This window comes from Bos indicus x Bos taurus, chromosome 1 (assembly GCF_003369695.1).
Source record: "Bos indicus x Bos taurus breed Angus x Brahman F1 hybrid chromosome 1, Bos_hybrid_MaternalHap_v2.0, whole genome shotgun sequence".
NCBI lineage: Eukaryota > Metazoa > Chordata > Mammalia > Artiodactyla > Bovidae > Bos > Bos indicus x Bos taurus.
In genome coordinates, this window is record NC_040076.1 from 143,450,918 (window position 1) to 143,470,923 (window position 20,006).

A 20,006-nucleotide genomic window follows, 5' to 3' on the forward strand; every position below is an offset into this window, starting at 1 on the left:
CATGAATGCAGTGAAAACGGATGAGTTAAAACCTAAAAGCTGTTTTTATGGCAACAATAAATTATTAATAGTAACCCTTATTAACGATTTACTCTGCGTCGGGCCTTGTTCAAGGTTATTGTGTTGACTCAGTCTCACAATGACCCTGTTGGAAGCTATTTGTATTTTCCCATTTCACAGATGGCCCCTGAGGCACAGAAAGGATGGTCTTCCCAAGTGTATTCAGCTAATAGGTGGTGGAGCTCAGAAGGGACTCAGGTGGTCAACATTGCAGCATCTGTGTCCAGTCCCCATGCCCCACTGCCTCTCTGAGGATCAGCTCAGTTGCCCAGAAACATCACTCCTCTCTGTAGTGACTTGACATTGTTATGTGGTTTGGGAAAGGTTCCGTTTTGTTTGTTTTCTTTTTTTTTTTTTAGGCTCGTGGTAGCAAAATAAGTATGTATGTCAGTGGCCCACATCACTTCCCAATGATTTCTTTAAGATCAATATAAATACAGTTGGAAAAAGGTTTCGCTTAACGGTAGCGGATCCTGAGTGTAAGACTGAGCCATTGATTTTGAAAGGTTCTTTCTAGGCTGAAGTAGGATGTGGCTATACTGTCATTTTAGGAGAGCTAAGTGGATTTTTCCGTTCTGTTAAGGCCGGGATGAAAGAGCTGAGTTAACAGCTGAGCTGTGAAGTCAGAGACTCCCGAGTTCCTCACTGGTCTCTGCCACCAGCAAGCTGTATACTCTGAGCGCGGGGCCCTTACAGCTCCTCTGTCCTCCGTGTGCGGTTGGATCTGCCTCCAGGGCTTCCCATGAGGACAAGTGAGAGCAGGTGTGTTTGGTGTCCTGGGTACCAGAGAGTAGCCTGTGTGTCTTGGCTCCTGCTGGAATTTGGTGAAGAAACTCACATCCACTTGTCCTGGCTTCCTTTTCTGCCTGGAGTTCATGGCTGTTTTATCCAAGTTGAAGAAGTGGCTGTAGGAGCTGACACAGGTGCACGGCTGGGCAGGGTTGGTCCAGCTCCGCCCTCCTTAGCTGTCAGACCTCTTCCTCCTCCTCTTACTCTTAGGGAGAATTTATCTCCTCAGGGAGGCCAGGTGGGGGCGAAGTTAGATCAAGTGCTGGCTTTTCTAGAGACCACTTCTTTAAAGATACAAAACAACCTGTTTTGTGATGTCATTTTGCTAAATTATTCAATTGTGTAAAAATACCAATTAATACATTTTAGAGCCCATTTTCCCTATATTTACCTAACAGTGCCATGTTTATTCCTGTTGTAGGTGCTGGTGATCAGAATTTATTTACCTCCATTTACCCGACACTTTCCCAGCAGCTTCCAAGAGAACCGATGGAATGGAGAAGGTATGGCATCCCCCTCCTTGTTTTGTAGGTGTCAGTATGAGTGAGTGAAGCAGTGAAAGTGAGAGCCTGAGTTCTAAGGAGACTGAGAAGAAGGGCCCGTAATCTGTGAGCCTTTTTTTAAGGAACGTGTTGTTTTCTGAACAAGACCTGCGATGATAGAAATGGGACATGTCTTCGGACTCACAGGCCCCTCGTATAGAGGTGACTTCTGACTTGTGGTGGCATTTGGTTAAGGAGATGGGCACCCATATTCCTCAGAGGAGCTGGTGCCTCTGCGTCTTAACCAGGACTTCGTCACCCTGAGTGCCTGGGCTCTTCTCTTAAGGATGAGAAAGTGGACAGAAGGATGATCTTTAAAATTAGGAGTGCCATCAGATCAGTCCTCCCATTGGCCCTGTTGTTTGTAATTGTTCCTCTAATGACTTGTTCTGAGGAAATAATTGACTTTGAATTATTTTACTGAAAAACTAACTTCTGGTAAGATTAGATATTATTTGTAGAAAATGTTTGGATTGTTAATACTGTTTATTAATAATATTAATATTGTTAATACCTGTTAATACTGGCAGTCTGATTTTAACCAAGGTGAATGAAAAATTTCCTGTTGTTATTCATGCTCGTGTAATTCTGATTCTTGCTACATTATTCCTTTCTGACCACCAGTTTTTACCCTCCTAACGTGAAGAATTAACATTCTGGATGACTTTACCAGGCTCTCTGTTGAATCTAGTCTAATCTTTGTGCCTGCTTAGTGTTACAAGGAATGTATTTATTTACCAAAATGTAATATAAAGAATGTACAGAACTGGGAGAATTCCCTTACAGAAAAATTATTCAACTATTGAAGAGGCCCAGTGCTGTGAATGAGAGAAAACAATTCAGCAAATGGAAGAATCTAATAATATCTGAAGAAATGGAGTGATCTGGAAAGGATTTCAAACAAGTATACATTATTCAAACATTCAGAAAGATAAAAGAAATGAGAAATGGGCTTATGAGAAAAAAATGGAATAGAGACCCTGCATAGATTTAATGTGCATATTCTTTGCTTCACCGTCTTGAAAACTAAATGAGAGAAGAGTACTAGAAAGGCCTAAACGTTTAAGGACAGAGAAGGCGGAGGCGGCAGCAGCGGAGACACGGATATCTTTCTGGGAGCAGAAGGATGGACAGAGGAATGGGAGGGAAAGCCCTCTGTGTGTCTGCAGAGGGGACACCCTGAGAAGCAGGCGGGTCCCTGACAGGTGAAAGGGCCCAGGACCTGGGGAGGCAAGGGCAAGACCAGGTGCAGAGGGGTGTGTGTGTATGTGTGGCTCTTTAGTATTGTTTGACATGTTAAAGTGTGTGTATTTCACTTTGGCAAAAATGTGATTGATTAGATCTTGGGAAACAAAATTGAAGCAGAAACTTGACTTCATGCACTGAACTTCTGTGTAGCTGAAGAACAGAGTGATGAATTGGGAGATTGCACTTGGGAACTCCGGAGCTGAGAGCTGAGAGCCAGAGATGGAGGTCCGAGAGGAAAGCTGAGCCGTGAAGGCCAAGTCCATAGGTTTCCATATCCCTGTAGTCGGTATTTCAGAAGTGACTGTGCAGCGAGTGGAGAGATGGGCCCTGCTTGAGGAATTGGTGTCCAGGTTTTCCCAGAAGTGAGTTCAGAGATTTCAGGGGCTGCTGGATGTCAAGCAGAATGAAAACAAAACCAATCAAACAAAAAGCCACATCAGGAAATAGGGAGAAAAGAAAAACCGAGTCTGCAGTCTCTAACAGCATTTAAAATGCAGCCTAAGATAGAGCATTTAAGAGGAGTACTTTGACTTGAAGGCTGTACCTTGACTCTTAGTTGTATCTGACTCTTTGTGACCCCATACAGTCCATGGAATTCTCCAGGCCAGAATACTAGAGTGAGTAGCCTTTCCCTTCTCCAGGGGATCTTCCCAACCAGGGGATTAAACCCCAGTCTCCCACATTGCAGGCAGATTCTTTACCAGCTGAGCCACAAGGGAAACCCCACCTTGACTTGAGTTCTGAGGAGACTGAGAGTTGAGTTCTGAGAAGCCCCACCTTGACTCTAGAGTTGTGTATTATTCACACTCACACAGCGGGAAGACTGTCTCAGCCTCCCCCTGGCCTTGGAGAGACAGGGTTCCGGCTGGGCCCGGCGTGTCCGCACACCACCACACCGTGCTCTCTAGAGCCCTGCTCCCATCTTATATTCGCTGCTGCCACAGCATGGAAATAGCTGGAAACATGCTGTTAACAGGAACGCCTTCAGGTGTGTATGATCAGAAGCTGTACTACTGTCTCTGAAGTAATTAAGGAATGTGTCTCAAGGAAAACACATGTGTCAGGAACATGAACCCTGAATTCACAGGGTGAAGGGAGCAGCTGCCTGAAAGCAAGTCATAACAAAGATTTCACTATTTTATGGTGTCAATGCTTTTAAAAATTAAAAATCTAAAATTTCAGAATGTGGAAGAAAACAGAAAGAAAACAGTGTCGTATCTTGGTCCTGTTCAAGGAGAGATATAGACACTTACTGTACTTTTTGAAAGGGAAATGAAAAGTTTATGCACATTAAAAATTAAAATGTAAATAACAACAGAAAAGAAATAGAAGATTAAACTTTCAAGCTAACAGAGAAAAAGGATGGAAAAGGAAAACTTGATTAATCTCACCAAGGACAGAAAAAACTAGTGTGAGATAGAAAATCCACAAGTTAAAGCATAATAACATTCAGTATGGTTGTTTTCAGTTTATTCATCATGGAGAATCCTTAGGTTAGACAAAAAGAATAAAATCCATCTGTAGATATGTAAAAGAGACAGCTCACTAGAGGTGGAAAATAGAGGTGTGGAAAACAGAGGTGTGGAAAAGAGATGTATGTGGTCTAATTTATTTTTAGAAGGATAATTAAGCAGTGTCCATACTCTATGATAGCCATCGATTAGGTGTGTAGCTTGTGGGATCTTGGTTCTTGGATTGAGGAAAATTGGAGGACGGGACTTCCCTGGTGATGCAGTGGGTAAGAATCTGCCTTCCAATATAGGTTTGATCCCTGTTCTAGGAAGATCCTACATGCCACGGAGCAACTGAGCCTGTGAGCCATAGCTACTGAGCCTGTGCTCTAGAGCCCAGCAACTGCTGAGCCCACGCACTGCAGCTGCTGAAGCCTGCTGCCTAGAGCCCGTGCCCTGCAACAAGAAAACCCCAAGCACTGCAACGAAGAGTAGCCCCCACTTGCTGCAACTAGAGAAAGCCCATGAAGAGCAGCAAAGACCCAGCACAGCCGAAAATAAATTTAAAAATTATTTTTAAAAATTTCCTTGAGATGTCCTTTAAAAAAAATTGAAGGATGGGTGGTTACCACTATTTATGCTGTGCAAGCAGAAACCTGTTCTTTTTCACCAGACAGTTCTCTTTTTTGGATAATGCAGTTTGTTGCAAAAATATTAGAGCAGTTTAAAGCTTTGGTAGTTTCAAACTGCACTTTTGACATTTGGGAAACACTGTGCTGCTTTTATGGTGACTGTATACTGACATTTTTCTCAGAAGTCTGTACTGTTGCAAATGGAGTTATGAAGAGCTTTGACACATGAACTGTGTTTAAAGTAATTTATAGCATCTTTTCAAATGGAACATATAATAGTTAAAGTTCAGGGTTAGTATCACCTATGCACTTCTGAACGCATAGATATGATGAGATTGTTGTCTTTTCTCGTTTTCCTTCTGCTGAACATTCTCATGTTTCTCAGTGACTCGTTCACAATTGTTGATAGGTCCTATGGCCGGGCTCCAAAGATGATTCACCTGGAGTCTAACTTTGTTCAGTTCAAAGAGGAGCTGCTGCCCAAAGAAGGGAACAAAGCCCTGCTGACCTTCCCCTTCCTGCACATTTACTGGACGGAGTGCTGTGTGAGTATTCATTGTGGGGAACATTATAATGGGTTGAGAACTCACAGGTCTGGGTTTTGCTGAGACAGCTATACTTTTTGAAATTTACTATTTTAATTTTTTGGTATTCTCTTTTCTCCATTCTTCAGCCAAGTGTATGACTTTGCCATGGCTTAGTTCTGCTCTGGCCCAGTGCATGTACTCATCGTAATCACCAAATACAGTCACCGAATTACTTCCTACGTTTCCAGTTCTTGTGAGCCATCTCCCTGTGTCCTGGTGGGCACTAGCTATTTCTAACAGTTCCTTTCAGCTTTGTTTTCCTCGCACCCTGTAGTCACCACATGGCTGTTATTCTCCTTGAGAATCCTTGTCTGTCTCTGGTGCTGGTTGGCAGGCTCTCTGTGGGCAGGGAGCTGTCTCCTAACTCACCCCCCGAGTCTGGTGCAGGAGGTGCTTTGTGATGCCTGTTGAGAGAGCGGACACTGCTGCTGTGGGCACCCTGGCCTTTACTTGGCAGTTCTGTACTCATGAACCTGAATTCTTTCATGAACGAATGGAAAATTCTGTGGGTCATTTGTTCTATCTGTTTCAACTCTAATAAAATAAGCAGTTAGCAGTGTACAGAGTACATGAATCATTACACATTGTGACGTTTTAACCTGGATCTGAGGATGCAGAGTAGTTATTGTAGTTCTACTTTGTAGCCTTTCCCTGTGAAGTCACATGGACAGGCTTCTTCCCCGCAAACTCTTAGGCTAGTTTATGTGAGGTGTTGTCCACCAGGGGGGCTCGTTAGAGATGCGACGCCTGGGGTTTTATTGGACCAGGCACATAGGCAACCTCTGCCTGGCACGTAGCAGTGCTCTGAACTCCTGGGGAACACAGGGGTCAGCACAAGCCATGTGATGGGTGCAGTGTGTGTGCAGGGAGGCACTTCCTATGGCACAGTGATGGGAATCCTCCAACATCCAGATTGGATTTAGCACAAGGCTGGTTCTTCCTGACCCAGACATCACCACAGCCTGCACACACTTCTTCCCAAGTTATCAGAAACCCATGTGGGCTTCTCTTTTAATGCTTTACAGTTCATTGTCTTTATTTTGATGTTCAAGTTGTCTCAGGTTTGGCCAGTGAGAGTCACTTCAAACTGGCTCCTGTGGCCTTCTGAGCACTTTCTAACTTTAGACATGACAGAATATTCTGGGTTCTTGTCCCTTTGCTACCCCTGTGTTGGAATCAGCCGTTTTTTCTCAAGGCCTTGATCCCCCTGGCATGGCAGGAATGGCCCTGCTGCTGCGCCAGTTGACTCCACAGGGCTCTGAAAGCACATGTCTTAGAAATCATGACTTGATACCGATGCCTCTGATTTTAGCCTAACCCCAGGGTGCTTTCTTGCCTTAACCTGTTCTGTGTTTATATCCACCCTGGCCCTGACAACATGGGCACCTTCACTTAACCTGCTCAGGGCTGCAGTGTGCATAGAATGGTTTCAGAGTTGCTATAAACACGACTGCCTGAAACAGGCTGGCTGAGAAGAGTGCAGAGCCTGTGTGCAGTGCGTGCTTTCCCGGGCCTGCCAGTCCACGTTCAGACCTGGCTGGGCTGGTCGCTCTCAGGGGTCGTTCTTTTCAGTGTTTGCCTGGTTGCCCTGGCGTGTTTATTTTTTCATATGAACCTTAGTGTTCAATTCCTTTTCTAAGTATTTTACCTTTTTTGTTGCTATTGTCAGTAGGATTTTTTTCTCACATTTTCTTCCAGTTGGTGATTTTTTGTGTATATAGAGACTGTTGGGGGTTTTTTTTTTTTTTTTCATGTTAACCTTGCTGGATTTTTTTTATTGTTTGAGTTCGTTTTGTCATTGGTTCTCAAAACCAGTGTCTGCAGGCCCCAAAGTCTAGGGTTTTCCAGTCATCCTATCTTGCCACCTGCAGAGTCTTACTGCTTCCTTTTCAGTTCTTATGTCTCAAATTACTTTCCTGGTCTAGGACATTGTCTGTTAGTGGTGGAGACAGTGGGTATCTTTTCCTTGTTCCTGGTTCAGTGGGAATGCCTGTGATTGGTACCCCCCAGTAAGTAGGGTGCTGGCTGTGGGAATCAGGTGGATTTGAGTCAGTGTGTGAAGGAACTTCCATCCATTCCTATTTTCTCGAGAGTTTTTTAAATTAGGAATACACTGTTGAATTCTGTTAAAGGCTTTGTCATACCTGGTGGAGATAATCATATGATTTTTCTCACTTAGATCTACTAATACGTTGAATTACATTACTGGTAATGGGTATTTTTGAACCATACTCGTATTCCTGGTGTATTCCACTTGGTCAGAGTATTATTTTCTTAATGTGACATTGGTGTCTGTTCATTTTATTTAGGATTTTTTGCATCTGCATTCACAAGTGATTGGTCTTTAACTTTTTTGTGTATTGTGTTTATAAGGTTTAGCTACTTCCCTAGTGGCTCAGACGGTAAAGCATCTGCCTACAATGCGGGAGACCCAGGTTCGATCCCTGGGTCAGGAAGATCCCCTGGAGAAGGAAATGGCAACCCACTCCAGTATTCTTGCCTGGAAAATCACATGGACGGAGGAGCCTGGTGGGCTGCAGTCCATGGGCTCGCAAAGAGTCAGACATGACTGAGCAACTTCACTATCAATGTTATGCTTGATTCATAATTTGACAGAGTTCTGAGAAATCGTCTGGGCCTGGCACTCTCATGGGATGGTTTCTTGATTATGTTCTGTATCCCTTCCATGAAAGTTGGTCTGTTTTAACCATTTGTCTACTTTGATAAACTGTGTTTTTCTTACAAATTCTACATTTCAGTTAAATTTTAAAATCTCTTTCCATTGAGACGTATGAATAGTCTTTTTTCGACTTTTGAAGTGTGCTCTGTGTCAATAGTTATTTCTCCATTGTTATTTCTTACTTTGTGTATTGGTGTTTTGGTTTTTTTTTCTTTCTTTCTTGATGAAATTAGCTAGTTTGATTCTCCCCTTTCCTCCAGAACCAGGATTTTCATTTGTTAGTCTGATATACAGTTGGTGTGTTTTCTGTCTCATTAATTTCTGCTTTCATTTCTCACTGTCTCCTTCCTTTTGTTTTCTTATAGTTTACTTTTTCTTTTCCTAGTTGTTTTGAGTTGGAAATACGTTTATCTTCATTCTTAAGTTTTTAGTGATATAGGTCTTTAAAGATGTGAATTTAAATATATCCCAGGGCCACAGCTGACACCAGGTGGAGCAGACGAGCTGTAGACTTGGGAACAGTCAGTCTTCTGGGCCAGTCTGTTCTGTAGTGGTTTGTTACAAAATCATAGATAACTGATTGAAAAGGGAAAAACCAGAAGACTGGAGATGTTTTGATTGGGACTGCCTTGAAACTGTTAATACATTCATCTGAGAAGAATTTTAATGATGATGGATCTTCTCCTCTGGGAACCATTCTTCATGGCTTTTTAATGTTCTTCTGTAATGTGTTGTAATGTTTTTCATAGAAGTCTTGCATTCTTACTGCAAGATGTATTTCGTGTTTGTGGACATTATGTTGTTGTTGAGTCACTCAGTCATGTCTGACTCGTCGTGACCCCATGGATTACGGCACGCCAGGCTTTCCTGTCCTTCACTACCCAGGGTTTGCTCAAACTCGTGTCCGTTGAGTCAGTGATGCCATCCAACCATCTCATCCTCTCTTGTCCCCTTTTCTTCCTGCCTTCAGTCTTCCCCAGCATCAGGGTCTTTTCCAATGATTTGGCTCTTTGCATCAGGTGGACATTATAGATGATTTTTTTCCTCCTTAAACTTACATTTCCTAGTAGGAATCCTGTGGAGGTTTTTTTTTTCTGTTTTAGTTTTGGTTATCATCTAGTAAGAAAATTTCCATGGCTAAAGAATCCCACCATGGGATTCCATGGTGGCTCAGACGGTAAAGAGTCTGCCCACAGTGTGGGAGATTTGAGTTTGATCCCTGGGTTGGGAAGATCCCCTGGAGAAGGAAATGGCAACCCACTCCAGTATTCTTGCCTGGAAAATCCCATGGACAGAGGAGCCTGGTGGGCTACAGTCTGTAGGGTCCTGAAGAGTCAGACATGACTGAGAGACTTCACTTTCACTTTTCCTTTTATTAAGAAAAATTCCTGGAGCAAGTTGACAATGTTTAGGATTTTAGATTTAGAAGTAAAATTCCGTTGTGTTATTTTAGTGGTTGCTTTTGGGTTTGTAGTCCACACTGTAAGTTACGCCTCCTTCCTTCACGTCTGCTGTGCTGCTTGAGACAGTATGCGGGGTCACAGCACTGCCTTTCTCGCCCCTGCCTCATGTGACTGTGCGTACATTCAGCCTTACGTGTGTGGTAGACCCACAGTACATGGTTGTTGTTTTTGCTGTAAACCATCAAGCGTGTTGTAAAGAGAATAAACCTGGGAAAGTGTGTCTTTCATGTCTGCCTGCGTGTTTAGCATTTCCAGTGCACCCCCTTCCTGTGTGCATCCAGGTTTTCAGGTGGTGTTCATTTCTTTCTGCCTGAAGGACTTCTTTCTGCTTCTGTATAGTGCAGGGCCATTGGTGATGAGTTCTTCTCAGCCGTTAAATATTTGAGGAGCTATTTATTTTGCCTTTATTTTTGGAGAATATTTCCGTGATAGGTCTTGTGCGAAGGTTCTCCCTGCTCCGCGCCCCCCCGCCACCCCGCTTTTAGCACTTAGAAGATGTTGCTTCACTGTCCTTTGCTTTCCATTGTTACCCATGAAACATCTTTGAATTTTGACTGTTATTTTGTACATAAAATGTCTTTCCTTTGGTGTTTTTTTTTTTTCCAAACTGATGGACTAAGTGACGCCCGCCCTGGGTCTTGGTTGCTGCCCGTGGGCTCTCCCCAGTTGTGGCGCCTGGGTCTCTTGTGGTGGTGGCCTCTCTTGCGGAGCACAGGCTCTGAGGCGCGCGGGCTCTAGAGCGCAGGCTCAGCCGTCGTGGTGCGTCGGCCCAGCTGTCCCATGGCACGTGGGGTCTTCTCTTATCAGGGGTGGAACTAGTGTTCCCTGCATCGGCGGGTGGATTCTTAGCCACTGGACCACCAGAGAAGTCCTCCTGTGTTGTTTTAGGATTCTTTTTCTTTATCAGTGATTTTAAGCAGTTTGATTATGATGTGCCACGGTGGACCTTCATTTCTTGTGCTTGGATTTTGGGTTTTTGTTTTTGCTTTTTTACTTTCGGGATTTATAATTTTGATCAAATTTGGCACATTTTTGGTCATTATTTCTTCAACTATTTTTTCTGTTCCTCTTCTCTCCTTTGGGGACTCCGTTAGCTCTGTGTGAGGTCACTTGACGCCTCCCGAGTCACTGCACTGTGGGCGCGTCATCAGTCTTCATCTGTGTTTCATTTGGATAATTTCTGTTCCTGTGCCTTCACGTTAACGGGTTGTTTCTTCTTCAGTGTCTAATCTGGTCTTAGTCCTACCCAGTGTATTTTTCAGTTTAGACATTGTGGTTTTCATCTCTTTGAGTTCCTCAGGGGTCTTCTCCTTCTTTTAAAATATCTTTTCCTGTCTCTGCTTAGCATCAGTCTTTCTCTGCCTTCATGAACATATGAAATATGGCAGCAATAGCTATTTTAATGGCCTTGTCTACTAACTCTGTTATCTGTATTTACTGAGTCTGTTTCTTTTGAGTGGTTTTTCTGCTTTTTATAGATCTTATATTCTTATTTCTTTACCTGCTTGGCAGTTTTTTATTGGATGCTAGACATTGTGAATTTTATCTTGTTTGGTGCTGTTATTTTATGTAATCCCAGAAATTTTCTTTGTGCTTTATTTAAGTTATGTTTAAATTTGATCCTTTCTGTTGTTGTTGTTCAGTTGCCAAGTTGTATCCAACTCCTTGTGACCCCATGAGCTGCAGCCACAGCAGGCTTCCCTGTCCTTCACTATCTCCTGGAGTTTGCTCAAACTCATGTCCATTGAGTCAGTGATGCCATCCAACCATCTCATCCTCTGCCTCCTGCCCTCAATCTTTCTCATCATCAGGGTCTTTTCCAATGAGTTGGTTCTTCACATCAGGTGGCCAAAGTACTGGGGCTTTAGCTTCAGCATCCGTCCTTCCAATGAATATTCAGGGTTGATTTCCATTAGGACTGACTGATTTAATTTCCTTGTTGTCCAAAGGACTCTCGAGAGTCTTCTCCAGCACCATAATTTGAAAGCATCTTCTTCGGTGCTCAGCTTTCTTTATGATCCAACTCCCACATCCATACATAATTATTGGAAAAACCATAGCTTTGACTATATGGACCTTTGTCTCTGATTTTTAATATGCTGTCTAGATTGGAGCCTGGTGGGCTGCAGTCCATGAGGTTGCAAAGGGTTGGAGAAGACTGAGCGACTAAGGACAGCATAGGTTGGAGGATACATGTGTGCATGTGTGTATGTGTCCCCACACGTGTGTTTACACCTCCATATGTAACTCTTTGTGCCCGTGCATGTGAACGTGTGCATACACACAACCCAGTTCAGTGCAGCACCCAGGGTCAGTTCTCATTCCTTCCCTTTGTGTGTGTGTGACTTTCTCCAGCTCAGAGAAGCCAGGCACTCACTGTCCTCCATGATGGGGTTTTCCTCTCTTCACTGTGGTTTCCTGAGAGACCCTTAGCCCCACGGGTTCAGCTTGGGTTCCTCTTCTGCAGAGTCACTGAGCCTCTCTTGGAATGTTTGTTGTTTGCTCACCATCGTGAGCCATGGCCTGGGTTCTGTCCTGATTCCTCTAGGACTTCGGGGGACTCTGTCCTTCCTGCTGCTCGTTGAGGCCTCTTCTGAGAGTCCCTGCAGGCTGCCACCCACAGCGTCCCCAGGAGAGGGGCTGGTGTCCCCTTGGGGTGTGGTTGCCCCCCTTGTGGTGGGTTCTGGCAAAGGGCGCCTGGGAAGGCCTCCTTGGAACTTATCATGTTGCCTCACCTCTCCCTGTCCGGTGGGCCTTGAGATCTGCATCTGTGCTTTGATTTTGAAACTGCTGGGTCCTGGGCTGCCACCCCCTGGCCTTCTGGTTTCACTTTCCAGGGGTCAGGTATCTGTGTTCTGACAAAACACCAGCCCTGTAAAACTTCTGGTCCTAAGCACTGCCATTGTGTGGAAAATAAGCAGTTTGTGAGTGTGTTACTGTTGGATATTAATTCACAGAAATCAGAATTTTGCAGGATGGTTTTCCTTTTAACCAAAAGTTCTTTTTCAGATTGTAGTTGTTTCAGAGTTACACTGAGGACCTAGCAGTTTTTAAGGTTTTTAAGTACTGCCTTTTGGAACTTTTCACTTACTGATTAAATGAAAGGGAGGGACTTGATACAGAATTTGAGATTTAACTCATTCATGGATCAGTCACATGAGTGTTATTCAAAAGAGACTAAAGAAATCCAGAGGAAATATGGGCAGAATAATAAGGAATCCTTTTCTTCAAAGAGGGAAAGAATATATTTAGACAGTAGCTATTAATTATAGTTTCCAAAGGTCTGAAAATATCTGATACTGAAATGAGTTAAGCATCTTGGTTTCGATTTTCGCTCTTAATCTGCTGAGTGGATTCATGGAGCATAAGATCAGTTGTAAACAGAGTTACAAAGCAAGGAGAATTTGTGTCTCCCTGCTTCTCTCTGGAGGAGAGCTGAGGCTGGGCTTGTTGATGTCCGGGGCAGAAGGACTACCGTCTCCAGCAGGCTGCCGTTTAGGCCCCGAGTCAGGAGTAGCTTTGATTTCCAGGCCCATGTTGGCTCCGCTGTTGAGGCCATGTGAATGAGAAAAACTTCCAAAAGTCCTGGATTGTCCTCTTTGTCTGGGTCACCTCTAAAGCTGCCTTGTCTCTGACATGGCCTGCAAGTGGCATTGAGGTTGGAGTGGTTCTAGGGGCTCCTGGAGTGCCATGGGGCTGTGGAGGAAGCCACGGTGAAGCCCCCGCCCCTAGATGGCAGTGGGTCTGCAGCGGGACCGGCCGCTCCCCTTTCCTGTCATGGTGGGGCCGTGACCGGAGGGGACCCTGCCGTGTTTGGGCCCAGGGCCCTAACCCTGCAGACCTGGGTTTTAAAATCCCAGCCTTCTTAGCAGAGTGTGTCTCGGTGGGCAGTGTGCTGGGCCCTCTGCCTTTCCAGCTCTTCCTCATGACGTTGGAGGACTTCCCCTTGGTGCCCCTGGGCTCAGGGACGACGTGCACCTGGGGCATGGTGGGAGCCTGCCCTGAGCGCCGCAGCTGGGCCGGCCGCAGACTCCATGGAGTGTCCGTGCCCCAGAGCGGAAAAGCCTGCTGCTGTCTGTTATCAGGCTCTTTTGCCCTATAAACTACAGGCTGTTGATAAATCTGTCTTCACGTTGACTCATTTATTTTCAGGATACTGAAGTGTATAAAGCTACGGTAAAGGATGACCTCACCAAGTGGCAGAATGTTCTGAAAGCTTATAGCTCCGTGGACTGGTTAATTGTGGTGGTTGAAAATGATGCCAAGAAAAAAAACAAAACCAACATACTTCCCCGAGCTTCCATTGTGGACAAAATAAGAAATGATTTCTGTAATAAACAGAGTGACAGGTACGTGTGTGTCTGCTGTTAACCTCATTGGGCTGACATCTAGGTGAGATAGTTGACTGGCTTCCAGGTGATCATAAGTATTTGCTCTGTGAGTGCCTGCCCTGTGCCTGATGCTTGAGCATGTGGTGGATGCAGCCGAGGAGACCAGGCCCCTCCTTAATTGTCTCCTTAATGGATTCCCTAAAAGGAAAATTGGGTAAAACTTTTTGTGCATTTCCAGGCTCTTGGTGAGTATTGCTGACACAGGGTCACGTGTTGTCTTTGCAGCGGCATCCCAGTGACAGGGAGGCCCCTGCGCGGAGCTCCTTGCCACACTGGTGCCTGCTCTGTGGACGCTGCTCTGCTCAGATCGGCCCCCACCAGCCCTGACTTCATCAGCTGCTTTGGGTTCTCCTTTTCTGAGTTAACAACGCTTGATGGGAATTTCTGAAGCTTAGTTTGTTTGTTGCTTTAATTAATAAGGAGAAGATCTGGAAACAGTAAACGTTGAAGGTCTTAATGAGGGACGGAGAGTGTAAAGGATGTATTGTCTGGTTGATAAGCACCAGGTCACTGAAGGAAAATATTGTTTTGGTGGTTGCTGTTCATGTAGGTTTCTTTTTTCATCCACCCCTGTAGTAGAGAACTCTGCATCTGGTCAGAAATAAACGTGGATGATTGCAATCTTTAAGGCCTTAAGGAGAAACTGCTGAGCCAGCAGACCCAGCAGCTCATACAGTGAACAGATGATGTTACTTCCATGGTGGGATGGGGCTTAGGAGTGAGCTGCCTGGACCGCTTTATCTTTCAGGGGAAGAAACAGTATCTAATGCGGTGGAGTGAGGTGAGTGGGGTGACTGAAATTAAGGCCAGCTGCAAGTTTTAAAATTTCCTTCTTGGTACTGATTACTCATCTGGTGGGCCGTCTAGACTGTGGCTGTTTCACCCTTTGTCCTCTGGTAAATCAGTCCTTCCTGCAGGGGGGATGATGGGGCCCAAAGGAAATGAAACTTAAAATCTGTTCATTTTGCCACTTGCTGGTAATTCAGGTGAAGTATTTATAGAGGAGAAATGTTGAAATTCATAGCATCAATATTTAGAAGTTATTTCTAAGTTCAAATTTACCCATCTCTCTAGATCATATTGTTTTCAAGGATAAAGAAAGTTTTACCTTTTTCACCTGTTGGATGAACAGGTTATCTTTTCCAGATCCACTGGAAACACTTGTAACTTTATACAAGCCTTTGAGATTTGTACACCGTGGATACAGAGTTTTTTGTAGTGAAATTGTATCATACCTTTGTTGTTGTTGTTCAGTCACTCAGTTCTCTCTGAGTCTTTGCAACCCTGTGTCTGTAGCCCACCAGTCTCCTCTGTCCCTGGGATTCTCCAGGCAAGAATACTGGAGTGGGCTGCCATTTCCTTTTCCATGGGATCCTCCTGTCCCAGGGATCGAACCTGAGTCTCTAGCATTGCAGGTGGATTCTTTATGAGCCACCAGGGAAGTCCCATAAGTTAAGCCCTGTCCTTCTGAGCCTTTATTTATTGTTTATTGACGCTACTCTTGAGCTCAGCTGGTGGGAGAGACAGACTAACAGTGAGAAGTGTTTGCAGGGTGCGCTGATGGCACTGGTCCTGGAGTCGGGGGGCTGAGCTCGGAGCAGCTGGGGCGGGGGCTGGGGGAGGGTCAGTGAGGGTGTGTCAGCGAGCAGGGTTGTGTGGGGTGAGCAGGAACGTGTTGGGTAGAAAGACAGGAGAGCCCGAGAAGCTGAGTGGGCTTGAACTGGAGAGAGTAGGAATCAGAGCTGGACACCCGGGCTGGTCCATGTTGTTATGGTCCTCAGGTGCCATGTTAAACACCTGCCTTTTAGTCTGTCAGTCACCGGGAACCCTAAGAGGTTTTTGAAGTGGGCAGGGCACCTGGGGTTTGGGAACTGAGGCGCAGTCACCTTATTTTCCAGTGCACCCTGTAGACAGGGTCTGAGTCTTGTGACTCATCATAACCCCCCCATCCATTCTGCAGCACCTCTCTCATAACAGCACTCACTGGCTGCTTACATAGCCTTAGACCAGCTCACGATGAAACCATTTCCTCATCTGATGTCTCATCATCTGCCTGATGTGTTTCACCAGTTCTAGAGGGAAGAGAGGAAGAGGAGGGAGGAAGCCCGTTTGCATCCCAAGATCGTGGTCACTGTTGGGCGGTGGTCTGTGCCTGGAGTGTTTTCTGCATAATCTGTTCATGTCTTCCCAGGTGTGTCGTACTCTCCGATCCCTTGAAGGACTCCTCCCGAACTCAGGAATCCTGGAATGCCTTCCTGACCAAACTCAGGACATTACTTCTTATGTCTTTTACAAAAAACCTAGGCAAGTTTGAGGATGACATGAGAACCTTGAGAGAGAAGAGGACCGAGCCAGGCTGGAGCTTCTGTGAATACTTCATGGTGCAGGTACCTGAGTGACTACGCAGAGTGAGACTGCTTCCTTCTCTTTCCCTCCCTCTTCATTCTTGTGAATAAGGCAGCTCTCTTGCGGTCATTCATATGGACGTAGCTTATAAGACCAAGTGACAGTGCAGTGGCCAGCTTCATTCTCATGGCTGATTAAGGAAGATCGGAGGTGGTCTCCTGAGTAGGTACTGTGTCAGCTGCCTCGCTGCTTCAGAGCTTGGCATCTAGCCTTTTATGAAATGACCTTGTCCTCAGAGCAGGTCTGCTTTTGTCGGCGCCTCGGGCCTCCTGGTCGTCGACCATGGGCCTGGCTTCGGCCGTGGGGCCCAGCACTGGTGACAGCCCTGACGATGAGATGTCTACTGCCTGCCTGGCGCTGTGGTTGAACTACTTGAGTCCCAAGTGTGTTTCCGCCATAGTTTTATAACTTTGGGTTCCAATGAAAGATTGTCTTAAGCTGGTTTCTTTACTCTAGCTTACAAAAGTGTTTAGGTTTCCAGAAATTGTGGTCTATAGTCAGTTCTCTTGTTTTTTAAGAGGAAGAGTGTGTTAAGTGAACAAAGTGATGTGAAACAGAGGAGCTAGGGGGAGGAGACCCTCCGTGCACTGCAGAGGGATGAGAGTGTTGCTCTTAGGGTCTTTGTTCTTTGTTCACCATGTTTTGCCTGGAAAAGCAGGATTTTCATATTTTGTAATTTTCATATTTAAATATCACTTGCATATTAATTACTGAAGAAATAATGAACCTTGAATAAATAAAAGACCCTAATTAGAAATTTTGAAGTTTGTCTCTTATTCTGATGCTCCTGTCGTGGTGATATTTGGGTGATTTTGGGCAACATAAGGGAGTTTGAACGTGTTCATAATTCCCTGTATGGCTGACTATGACAGAACTTTCAGATCACCCTGTCTCTTTACCCTTCAATCGTATTAAACTTATTTCCTAAGAGTAGTGACAAGGAAAGAGAAGAGTCCAAATGAACACAGTGGTATTGGTTTAGAATCAGTGTGAACTCGTGGTTGGATAACTGGATGGCTGGGTAGATAGATTCAGAAATATTGATGTATGTGTGGGTGGCGGTTAATGCGTGTGCATGTAAATATTGCTTTGCTCTCTCCTCTGATGGGGTCTGGAAAAAATGACACCTCAGTAGCAGTGAGCAGACTTAGTGCTAAGATCTTGGTTTCTAAACTGCATTCTCCAGTAAAAGTTGCCAGGGCTCCTGGACATGATTGGTTCCAGGGCTAATGTAGGGAAAATACAATATTTTGTAGAAGCAGAAAGTAAGCAGGTGCTCAAGAAAAAGGTGGAGGTCTGTCAAAGGAGCACACACACTACCTCCAGGGGCCTCCTGACATCCAAAGCAGGAGCAGTGTGTGCAGCAAATGAGTAGTGACAGATCAGAGATGCACCCCGTGGGATAGAATCAGAATCCTTGTGTCTCCATAGATATAAATAAGTAGTTGGTTTAATAAGTAAAGGAAGGAGAAGATTCCGCTATTCCATAGAGCAGAATTCTAATTAAAGAGTGTTTGTCTGGGGAGCAAGGGAAGTACCAAGGACGAGAGGCCGAGCACTGAGGCCTGGCACGTCACAGAGGGACTCCAGGAGTCATGCTGGCCTTTTCCTGCTTCTGTCTGTGCCTGGTCATTAACTTGATTTTCTGTTTCTTAGCATAAACATTGTTCAGAATGCTGCTTGCTTTTCTCTGTTGTGATCTTTCCTGGCTTCTTACTTCAAAACACTGATTTATAATTTTGTATTTTCCTTTTTAAACTTTCTTTGGGTGACTAGGAGGAGCTTGCCTTTGTCTTTGAGATGCTGCAGCAGTTTGAAGACGCTCTGGTGCAGTACGATGAGCTGGACGCCTTGTTTTCTCAGTATGTTGTCAACTTTGGTGCTGGGGGTGAGTAGTGAAGTTTTAGAAACAAGTTCTTTTCTCACCGTAGCTTTCCCCACTTCTAACTAGTATGGAAGCTGCTGTTATTTACCTAATATTAATTACCTAATCTTCCGTGGTTTTTAAAAACAGATTATGCAGGATATATTCCCATCTTGCTATAGGGAGTGAAATGAGGGTTAGGTGTTAGTCACACTTGTGGAAGAATCTTGAGGAATCAAAGTGTTGAAGGAGTTGTTTTCAGATATAAAGTGTCATTTCTACAGCTTGAGCTGTCTGTCTAGGGATGCTCCCGATGCTGTGCCTCCTTGCTAACATAGTGTGGGGGATCTTTTTCTTTGGTTAAGAGGTTGTCTGTGTGATATTTGAGTGTTCACTACAGTGAGTCTTACATGACACCATTGTAAAGGGTGTTCATCTTTTTAACGATGTCTTAAAGTTTTCTAAAAATACGAAACTAGCACAGTGACCCGTGTACAAAGAAAAAAGTTTGTAATTGTGCTCACTGTTCTTTGCTTGGTATTTATTTTGGTAGAAATGGCATCACATTATCATGACATTTGTCTGTAGCTTGTTCTTACTAGCAGTCCATCGCAGGCATCTGTTCAGGGGGACAGGTCAGGTGCTAAGCTGTTTCTACAGTAGCTGCAGAGTGCTTCACAGTGTGGGCTCCTTAGACTTGATTCAGCCACCCCTGGTGCTGGGCATTTGGGTTGTCTCCACTCTGCTACCACAAGCAGTGCTATGATAGACATCTTTATCGGGGGTTCTTTTAAGAACCTTTGTCATAGTGTCTGAAGAAAGGCGTGATTCCCAGGAGCCATTGTCGTGTCTGCTAGGAGACCTGTAGGGAGTGAGGTGCAGGGGCCGCCCCCCTGGCCTGTGGCCCCACCCTGGTTTTCAGAGTGATTCGATGTCACCCACTGAGGCCCACTTCCAGGCAGTTTTCATTCAGTTCAGCTTTGGATCTCTTACTTTGCTGAGACACAGACAAAAGCATATAACTACAGCAATTTACTAATTAGATTTTGAAAACTTAAAGGGAGTTAAATTACATTTCTTATAACTTACATACCCATGTTATACATATATATATGTGTGTATATATATATGTGTGTGTGTGTGTGTCTCAGATAGCTTACATGTTTCTTATATTTCACATAGTTTCTTTGTTCTCTCAGTTTTAAAATAAACCTGGGGCAATTTAAAATCCAAAAGTAAGCCTGGACCAGCTTTTACAGTGAAATGATAAGGTGGTTCATTTTTGTTCATTCATACACATACTTCTTGAGAGCCTTCCCTGTTCTGAATACAGTAGGGAACACAACAAAATTCCTTCTTTGATGGAGTTTACATGAAAGGGAGACATATGGAAAAACAAGTATGTCACTTAGAGTCAGGCAGTGAGGGTAGCAAGTGCAGGCTGGGCAGCAGATGCAGGTGTGGGGGAGGGTGGCGCTAAGGCTGGTTAGTGTCAGATGGGGGCCTAGGAGGCCCTCCAAGAGAGGCCTGACCAAACGGGGGGGAGCCAGGAAACCCCAGTGGGCTCCGATGGGGCCTTAGCAGAGGGATCTGCTGAGGAAGGGCCTGACAGCTGGGGGGACACCTCACTTTATGGACAGTGAGCCGCTGAGTCTCAGCTCAGGTCTGTGAGGGACGCTGGTGCTGTCGCTGGCCCTGCAGCCACGAAGCGATGCCACCATGCCAGGGTAGACGTGGACGTCCAGGGAGGTGGCTGTGAGAGAGAACGGTAGATCAAAAAGTTTTTTTCCTTAAGATTGAATGACCCTGTTATTGTAGACGCTTGTGTTTAGTTTAAAACCATATTTGAGTCTTTGGGCTCTTAGAATTGGGGGGCCTTGTTGGAAATCTCCG

At 44.8% G+C, this 20,006-nt stretch overlaps 1 protein-coding gene across 1 annotated transcript in view; it reads left to right on the plus strand.

The window, feature by feature from the left end:
- Positions 1-20,006, plus strand: part of TRAPPC10 (trafficking protein particle complex 10) — a 75,799-nt gene that overhangs the window by 17,954 nt on the left and 37,839 nt on the right. Inside the window, exons 2-6 of the mRNA XM_027547292.1 lie at positions 1,271-1,352; positions 5,132-5,267; positions 13,605-13,801; positions 16,035-16,230; positions 18,026-18,137. Coding sequence (XP_027403093.1) covers positions 1,271-1,352; positions 5,132-5,267; positions 13,605-13,801; positions 16,035-16,230; positions 18,026-18,137 — 723 coding nt within the window. The remainder of the gene's footprint in view (positions 1-1,270; positions 1,353-5,131; positions 5,268-13,604; positions 13,802-16,034; positions 16,231-18,025; positions 18,138-20,006) is intronic.